The sequence below is a fragment of the Petaurus breviceps genome, unplaced genomic scaffold (genome assembly GCF_028583685.1).
Source record: "Petaurus breviceps papuanus isolate PSGF00001 unplaced genomic scaffold, PetGlider_PUasm1.0 90444, whole genome shotgun sequence".
NCBI lineage: Eukaryota > Metazoa > Chordata > Mammalia > Diprotodontia > Petauridae > Petaurus > Petaurus breviceps.
The window spans coordinates 2,095,826-2,105,856 of NW_027187256.1; the positions used below are offsets into that span (position 1 = coordinate 2,095,826).

The 10,031-nt window shown below is 36.5% G+C and overlaps 1 protein-coding gene across 1 annotated transcript; it reads right to left on the reverse strand.

Annotated features, from left to right (window-relative positions):
* Positions 1 to 6,681: 6,681 nt before the first annotated feature.
* On the reverse strand, positions 6,682 to 7,626 carry LOC138177650 (olfactory receptor 51I2-like). Its single transcript, XM_069108860.1, has one exon. The coding sequence runs from the start codon at positions 7,624 to 7,626 to the stop codon at positions 6,682 to 6,684; it is 945 nt and encodes a 314-aa protein (XP_068964961.1).
* Between the last annotated feature and the right edge of the window lie 2,405 nt (positions 7,627 to 10,031).

Below are 10,031 nucleotides of genomic sequence, written 5' to 3' on the forward strand. Positions count from 1 at the left end.
CATTGGGTCTCTTCATGCAGGCTAAGCGTGTGTGATTGTTTTACCCTACCAGAAGCTCATACTGAGTTTACAAAGATAAAAAGACATTGGACCATGCTTGTACTTATGCAATTAATTTTTGCAACCCATAAGAGATGACACTTTACATTTAATACTTTTAAACTTCATTGCATTAGATCTTTCATTATTCAAATTTGTCATGGTCATTTTAGATCCCAATTCTGGGACCTGAGTTTTCAGAACTTTTCTTGATTGAATTACTACTGTCCCCCCAGTTTCCTCTAACAGGAATGAATTCTGTAGTTATTCATTTTGCATAGTCTCCCAAGGGCATAATATAATTGATATTTTTCTGTTGTATGAAGTCAAGCCTAACTATGAGAATAGTTTCTGGGAGTGTATCCATGATCTCTTGTAGTCACAAAGATTTTCAGAGAAGGTATGGTTGAACTAAACTAGCATTGTTGGCTGATGGAATAATGTTCTTACAGCTTTATCAGGTCTGAGTTCCTCAAGTTACCGTGATAGGGTTCCAACATAGTTTTCAACTTATTAATTCACTTACTAGTAAATTAATTACATATTAATCTACCAATCTCTCATGTGACATTTCTTTATTGCCTAACCTATATTCTCCCTCCAAAATCCTATCCACAAGCTTTCTGGCATGTGAGTTGGCTCTGGAGACTCATATTTTTGCCTCCATATAATTTACTATAGGTCATAGCTTCTCCCATATGCTCCATGGAGATGCATAGATCCTGTTCCTTGTGACTGACATTGACATGGTGTGGAAAATGGTTTTCCAAGGTCCAAAATTTCCAATGAATGATGGTTGCATCCTTGGGGTCAAAAGATCTTGGAGATTCACTTAAAAACAAGATAAATCGTTAACAGTAGGAGCCAGATGTGGGGAAAGGCAAACGACTTGTGTAACTCACTTGGCATTAGAAGAACAGGTATTTCTAAGAATTGGGATACTTAGGCATGTGAGTAGTGATGGTAGAGTTGATAAGAGGTACACATGGGCATCTAACATCTATAAGAATTGAGAGGTTAGAGAAGTCAGAGCAATGGAGAGCTTGAGGGTTTTCTGCCTGTAGGGGCAAGCACCCCAAGCGTCCTCAGGGTCGCTGCCAACACAGGTTCTTAGATCTGCTTTGTTAAAGGAAAGCAACTCAAAATGGGTTAACAAGCTTACTTTAATCAGTCAGATATGTATCGTTTACCTAGTTCAGGGGAAAAAAAAGTTCACCCTGAACTTCAGATATACAAACAGAATTATCAAGACAGAAACAGATCAAGTAGACAGATTTCCAAACTGTCCAAACATTACATCCATACCAAACAACATCTGGGTTTCAACATCTGGGTTTTTCAAAGCTGAGGGGGGGCTCTCAACAACGGCTTCCCAGAATCCAGATCAAATCCCAGAACACTTCTCAAAGCGAGCCCCAAAACAAAGCTACACATCAGGGCTTATATAGCCTTCTCCTGGCTCAGAGAATATAACAACCTTATTGACTCACTGGCCAATCAAGAAGTATCTACTGAAAAACAAGCCTCCCACCCCAGGCTCCAGGTACACTTTAGGCTAGGGGCAGGGAAGATCTTTAAATTTACATTCCCATTACACTGCCTAATGTTAAGAACCCAGTCAAAGATCTTGCTTCTCTTAGTTTTGTATCACAGATGATGCCTTCCCTTCTCCAGAAAACAAAACAAAGCAACCCAAATGCAAAAGTCAAATGTTATAAAGATATTTAAAAGGCAAAAAGACAATGTTTTTCACAGATAATAGCTAACCATTGAAGTTTATTCGGTGGTAATATTTAGAATTTACATAGCACTTAAAAGTTTGTAAAGTGTTTTATAAATATTACCTAATTTTATCCTCATAACTGTGCTGGAAGGAGAGTGCTATTATTATTCCAATTTTACAAATGAGAGAACTGAGGCTGATAGAAGCTAAATGATGGGGTTATAGGCACGCAGATAGTAAATGTGTGAATTGAGGTTTGAACTCAAGTTTTCCTGACTCTAAGTCCAGGACTTTCTCTAATGTGCCATGTAGCTGAGCAGAGGCGTAACATGATAGGATCATTTTGACATCTGGGTAGAGGATGGATAAAACTGGGAACTGGGAACAACTGGGGAAATACTAGAGGCTGGGAGACCAACCAGAAGGCTATCCCAATAGGCTTGACATGAAAGTCATCTACATAGAAATGATAACTGAATCAGTCATAGTTGATGAGATTACTAAGCAAAATAGCACAGAGACAAAAGAGAAGAGGGCCAGGAGTAGAGCTTCATCTACTGCGAGTGACATAACCAAGAAAATTCAGGAACTAATATGCAGGAGTGATAAGAACAGCAAGAGGAAAATGAAGAAAGAACAGTGTTATGCAAACCTAGATGGGAGAGTATATGTAGGAGAAGAGGGTGATTGACAATATCAAATGCTTCACAGGTCTAGAAGGATGAGAATTTAAAAAAGTCATTAGATATAGCAATCAAGAGTTCAATGGGAACTTTGAAGACATCAGTTTCAGTAGAATGAAGTTGGAAGTCAGACTGCAGAGGGATTAAAAGAGAATGAGAGTAGAGTAAGAGTCACTGATTAGAAACAGCTTTCTCAAAGATTTAAGAAATAAAAAGAGATACATATGATTAAAGCTGGGCATAGCCAGATTAGCTTCTACTCCCAAGTTGTTCATAATCTTATAGGAGTGATAAGGCATATGACTTTAGAATTCTTTATTTTGGACAGTGTTGAGTGAATTTACTTAGACAAAATGAAATAATCAAATATATTAATATACCTAAACCTCACAGCTTTTTATATCTTTAAAGAATAAAATATATAATATCATCTCCTTTTGCAGAAATAATTTTATATGAGTTGGCATTGAGTTTGCAAAAGTTTAACAATTTAAAAAATCAGACTTATATGAACTGATGTCAACTGAAGTGAGCAGAACCAAGCAGACATTGTTCAGAGAAACAGTCAAAGTGTGCGATCACTGATTCTGATACACTTAGCCCTTCTCAGCAATGCAAGGACCTAAAATGGTTCGAAAGGACACAGGATGGAAAATGGAGTCCACATCCAGAGAAATAATTATGAAGTCAAAATGCATACTGAAGTAGACTACTTCCTTTTTTGTTTTATTTTCTTTTTTTATTTCCCATGGTTTCTCCATTTTGTTATAATTCTTCTATGCAACATGACTAATATTAACATGTGTTTAATAGGAATGTATATGTGGAGCCCATATCATACTGTGTGCCATCTTGGAGCAGGGGAAAGAAGGATGAGAAAATTTAAAATATATGGAATTCAATGTTGAAAACAAAAAATAAATAAATTGGAAACAAAAATTCATTGTGAAGTCACACTTTTGAGACTAGATGTTAAGCATACTATTTAAAAACAATTCACTTTTGTAAATTTAGCTTGCATTCTAATTCATGGTTTTTCAATAAGATTTAAATCAGGCAAATTCCCAGAACAAAGAAGCATATTTATATATTTTAGATAAACATCTTAACTTTTTGTAACATGTGTGGCATAGTTCATAATCCTTCTTTCATAACCCTTTTCTACTTGGGGATTTCTGTTATTCCAGTAAACAAATAGCTTCAATATCAGTATATTTATCAGAGTTCTTTATATCCTTGTTGATTCCCTAGAAAAGTATATCAGCCCCATTCGAAGTAAAAGTATTCCTGTTTTGAGACAGTTCTCTGGCATAAGTGAGAAGAAGTAATGTTCTGTTATTGCCCTTGCTTTCTACAACTGGATCCATAATGTCATACTCCTTCACTGTAAGTGCAGCTGTAAATAGGTTAAGTCCCTGCTGTGTACCCATTTTATGTCTAAGGCTAGAGAAAGATGTTCGGGCAAATTAAAAAATAAAACACATCGCCTTCTAAATAGAGTAACTACAAGCTCTGATCATGAGTAGAGAGCCACTTTTTCAGTTTGAGGCTTGGCACTAGAGCTCCTATGGCAGTGGCAAATACCACTGGTGAGCATCCATATCCTATTTATGCTTTCCTTGGTATTAATGATCAGTAGGTATTTTGACAAAGCTCTTCTTTTCTTAATAAGTTTCTAAAAAAGTAAGAAGAAAAAACTAAAAAAAATTGAAAAATAATATTTAAAATAGTATTTAGTTCCTCATCAGATGTTGTTTTTGTTGTTTTTACAATTAACAAACAATTTGAGATTTTGTGTGCAACACAAGTGTCAGTAAAGGTTGTAATGGTAAATATATGATATCATGTATAATACACCTTGAAAAATCATTCATGTTTCTTTCTGATAACCTTAGCAAAAGTATTGTAGATACAAGTATACATAATACTCCAGATTATGCAGACAGAAAAGAGAGCACAATGTTGATAGCTATAGACTTTCTCTAGGTTGTATTTTCTAGTGAACTGGCAAAGATGACAATAACGTAAATATTCAACATTATAGAGTTTGGAGGGGTTATAAAAAAGTTACAAGAATGTACTATCAGAGGAAATGTGAATTGATAATAATCATTCTGGAATCCAAAAATTTAGATAAGCAATGTGCTAATGGTTACAAAAATGTCCATACCCTTTTTTTTAACCCAGAAATCCCACTGCTAGTTATATATACTAGAGGTTCAATGATAAAAAAAGAAAGGCCCCATATACAGCAAATATTTATAACAGCATTTTCTATACTAGTAAAGAATTAAGGGGGAAAGTATTTGCCCATAGATTGGAAATGTCTGAATAAATTACATGCATGAAAATAATGGTACATAACTTCATGTTTATTGATGTGTTGGTTAGTTATGTAGAACTTTCTTTAATAAATGTTATTTTGGTTGTTTTTCTGGTAGAGATATATACTAGGAAATATAAGTAACTTTAAAAGAAAGATATCAATTAAAATTTAAGAATAAACATTTTAACCATCCACTTCTCTATATTTTATGAGATAGTAATGATCATAGTCTTTCAAAATTACTTCTTTATAAAATTTACAAATGAATTTTGATTTTAATATGCTATCCATGGATACCAAATCTTGGTATCTGCAATCCTCCTTGGAATCTGCAGACAAGAACATATTTTTTACACCTACTAAGACATTTTTAAATGTTATTTTGGTCATTTAAAAGATTCTTGTCATGGCAATTAATTTACACCAGTAAAATTAAACTTCTGTATGAAATTATTATAAGTAGTGTCTACGTGCTTTACTTCCTACATCTTATATCCAATTTTTTCTCCATCAATAATTTGTTTGAATAGGTAGAATGAATTTTTTAATAACATGCTACATCTTTTATTTTTGTTTTCTTGTCCAGCTTTATACAAATTTCTATTTTTCTTTTAATAAACTGCCCATATCCATGGGCAGTTTATGAGGAATAACATATCTCTTGGCAGTAATTCATTTCATATCTGGTAAAAATTCAATTGTGTATGTTTCTGTGTGTGTATGTGTATAGTGTTAGTCATTGCTTAAAAAGCTGAGTGCCTCCTTATTCTTTCCTACCTTCCAAGTGTAATCCATTTGCATATGGGAAAAAACAGGGTTATATTTAGCAGTGGTAGAAAAGAGTTAAATTTAAAAATAATTCTATGTAGAATATTGTATATATGTATATCTTGCTCTAAAATGAGCATTTATCAAAATATAGCAGTCTTAAATAAATTATTAACTTCTTTAGAAATAGTTTAACTTTAAAGAAATATCATTAAATGGTGTAGCAGCAAGCACCCCAGTGACCCCAGGGTGGCTGCCAACACAGGTTCTTAGATCAGCTTTGCTAGAGGAAAGCAACTCAAAATTGGTTAACAAGCTTACTTTAATCAGTCAAATATATATCGTTTACTGCGTTCAGGGGAAAAAGGTCAGCACCCCGAACTTCAGAATATACAAACAGAATTATCAAGACAGAGAAACAGATCAAGTAGACACGTTTCCAAATTGTCTAACCATTACATCCATACCAAATCAACATCTGGGTTTTTCAAAGCCAGAGGGCTCTCAACAACAGCTTCCCAGAGACTCATCTGATCAAATCAGAGAACATTTCTAAAAGTGAGCCCCAAATCAAAGCCTCACATCAGGGATTATATAGCCTTCTCCTGGGTCAGAGAATGTAACCACCCTCTTGACCCACTGCCCAATCACACAGCATCAAGGTGTGGGCATTCCTGAAAACCAAGCCTCCTGCCACAGGCTCCATGTGACCACATTCAGCCTAATAGGAGGCAGAGTATATTTTCAAATCAAGGAAGATTCTTAGAGTCTCTTAAGCCTATCAAAGGGCCTAGGGGCAGGGAAGATCTTTAAATTTGCATTTCCATTACAAATGGAAAGGCATAGTAGAGTCCATGTTTCAAAGTTGACCTTACCCCTGGGAATACTGGTTGTTCAGACCATTACAAAGGGCCAAGACTTAAGAACTACTTTCAGAAGCAAAAGCAGCCTTCAGACATCTAGCTAATAGGTGCATTATGTAAATGCAGATCAAATATTTAAGAGGAAATAAGCAGACTCATGAAATTTAAACTCAGAAATTAAAATCTAGGAAAATAAAACCTACATCACAGGCACAGAGATTAGTGGACTGATAACCAGACAAGTGCTTCTGTTCCAAAGAAAACACTAGACTTCTGGGGTCAACTAACTCTTCTCATTAATACTTTCTGCACGGCAAAGCGGATCTGTTTAGTTTTAAAACTATAGACCAGTGGATTCAGGACTGGGGTTAGGAAAAGGAAAAGGTTTGCCATAGTGACATGAAAGAGTGGTGAAGTGAATGTGCCAAATCTGTGAATTAGTGCCAGAATAATGAGTGGCACATAGAAGATAAAGACTGTGACTATGTGAGAGATACAAGTATTGAGAGCCTTAAGGCGACCCTCACTTGAAGCAATGCTCACAACTGTCTTCAGGATTAGGACATAGGAGACAACAATGAAAACAGAGTCAACACCAAAAGAACAAAGAACAAGTGCCAACCCATAGATTATGTTGACTTGGACAGGTCCACAGGCCAGCTTCATGACATCAGGATGGTAGCAATAACCATGGGAAAGGATAACATTCTTGCAGAAGGGTAACCGTTTAAGCAGGATAGGCAAGGGTGCCATCAGTGCCACACCCCTCAAAACAGCCAGTAATCCCATCCCAACAATCCGAGGATAGGTAAGAATCACGGTGTAGTGTAATGGGTTTCGAATGGCCACAAACCGATCATAGGCCATGGCCAACAGGATTGCAGACTCCATAGAGGAAAAGGTATGGATGAAAAACATCTGTGCCAGGCATCTATGGAACTCTATCTCCCGGTGGTTGAGAAGGAAGATATTGAGCACTGTTGGCAATGTGGAGATAGACAGACCAACATCTGTAGCTGCCAGCATTGACAAGAAGATGTATTGAGGTTCATGAAGGCTGGGAGTGGTCTTAATGATGAATAGAATGATACAGTTCCCAAGTAGAGCAATCATGTACATGATACACAGAGGGATAGAGATCCAGATATGTGCTGCCTCGAATCCTGGGATGCCTGTCAGGAGGAAGAAGGGTGGCTGGAATGGGCTACTGTTCAAATTTAACATGTAGTGACTCTTTGAGAGCCGAGTTATATACACTGCCAGGCCATGATCCTATAAGGGAGAAACAACATAGTAAATGAGTTAGAAGGTCTTGTTTTTAACCTAACATGAAAAACATTAAACTCCAGTCTTCTTCAAGTAAAATGACAATGCTAAGGATTGTCTATAACTTTTTTCAAGGGCAGAAGAAAAGAAATAACATTGGTCAGTGTTATGGGAATATAAATTAAGATCTTCCCTGCCCCTACGCCCTTTGATAGGTTTAAGGGCACCTGAAGCCTGTGGTAGGAGGCTTGTTTTTCAGGAGATACTTTGTGATTGGGCAGTGGGTCAAGAGTGTTGATACATTCTCTGAGCCAGGAAAAGGCTGTATAAAAACCCAGATGTGGATGCTTACCTCTCTGGTGACTGACTAGGTATGAATATAATGGTTGGACAGTTAGAGGCATGTCTGCTTGAAATGTTTCTCTGTCTGCTTGTAACTTCTGTCTGTATACTCTGAAGTTCAGGGTACTGACTTTTTCCCCTGAACTAGTAAATGATATGTTTGATTAAAGCTAGATTGTTAACCCATTTTGAGTTGCTTTCCTTTAGAAAAGCAGATCTAAGAACCTGTGTTGGCAGCCACCCTGGGTATGTCGGGGTGCTTGCTGCTACACTCAGTCACTGAGATGTTTGGATTGAGAAGGATTTAACAGGAGGTAGATTATCTTGGACAAAAACTTTGAAGCAGCACAAAGATGAAGAGGTCAAGAAGTAAAATTACCTTTGGACGCAAGCGAAGGAATGCTATTCCAAAGCTCACAGGAATTAAAGAGACCAGTCACAGCATCTTAGAGTTACAAAAGACCCAAAAGCCATCTAGTTCAGCCTATATCTATACAGGAAACCCATCTATAGCATTTCTAAAAAGTGATGGTATAAGCTCAGTTTGGAGACCATTCGCTAAAGGAGAACCCTTCTGAGGCAATTCATTCTATGTTAAAACTGTTCTAATTGTTAGAACAATTTTCTTGACATAACAGTTTAAATCTGCCTCATTACAACTTCATCCCATTATTCAAAGTTCTGCCTCATGAGAGATAAGTAGGAGAAAATCCAATCCTTTTATACATGAATAAGCCTTTTGCATATAGAAAATCAATGATGTTAAGTAGTATGATCTGAGACATGAGAGTTATTACAAGTACAAAACTATAATTAAAAAAGTTGTTACCTAGAGTTAACATCATGACAAGTATTAAATGTCCTCTCAAATCATTTTTGGATATGGAGAACTTGACTATGAATCTGTAGGAAGAGAGATCCTGGGTCCCTACTCCAGTGGAGGGAGAAAGACTATGGGATATCTCCCTCCCTTCCTCTTTCCCTCTCCCCCGACACGAGATAAAACTCTGGCAACTCAGACTCTCTGCTCCAAAGCCTTTTGATGGGGAAGAGATATGGACTGGGTCAGAAATTCATGAGGTTTAAAAAAGATCACATACTTTTCAATAACCTACTTGCTTACATAGCCACACCTACCCACCCCCCATCCCCCATACACACTGTTTCTGCCTCTGTTTCTTTATAGACAGTATTGCAGGAATGCCTCTTCTATCTCAATGCTCCATTTCTCCTTTTTTCTTCATCATCACCACCAATATCATTTGCATAATCGTCCTCATAATCATTACAAGCAGTATTAATTAAATCATCCCCATCTACTTCATCATTATTAACATCAGGAAGAGTGTTATCATCACCATAGCTAACTAGCTTCATTTTCTTCAGCATAGCATTGGGGTTACAATATTGGACTTTGGGTCAAGAAGAGCTGTTTTCAAGCCATACCTCTGATACACATTAGTCATATAACCTTGGGTAAATCACTTAAACTCTCTGAACCTCAGTTTCCTCATCAGTGAAATGGTAAAAATACCTCCCTTATAATGTCATGGTAAGGATCAAATTATATAATATACATTGCAAACATCAAAGTGCCATGTACAGGTTAGTTATATCCTTATCATGCTCCTTGCCAAGACTATATATGTGTCAGATCATTTACCATAGAGGATGAAGTTCCAAAGCTATCCAAGCACCCTAGCTGTCCTTTGAAGTTTGTATTTCATAAGAAACAGTTTTCTCAAACAAACCAGAAACATTTAATAAATGCTTGATGTGTCTTGTTGGCTCTACTAGGCCACATGACCCATATCATAATATAGAGACATGAATTTTTACCTGTTTCTACTGTCTAAACTCCTCCCTTCTGACAAAGAAACCCTTTCTCCTTAATATGATTTCCCTAGATCCCATACCTTGTTGATCTTCAACATACATGTTTCATACTTAATTTTCCCAATAAATGCCCCAATCACACCCTTTGTGCTATTCTTCAAATACAGTTCTTCATTCAGATGTGT

Excerpts from the sequence above, each read along its gene's own strand:
- LOC138177650 (XM_069108860.1), bottom strand. The coding sequence starts at position 7,626 with ATGTTAAATTTGAACAGTAGCCCATTCCAGCCACCCTTCTTCCTCCTG.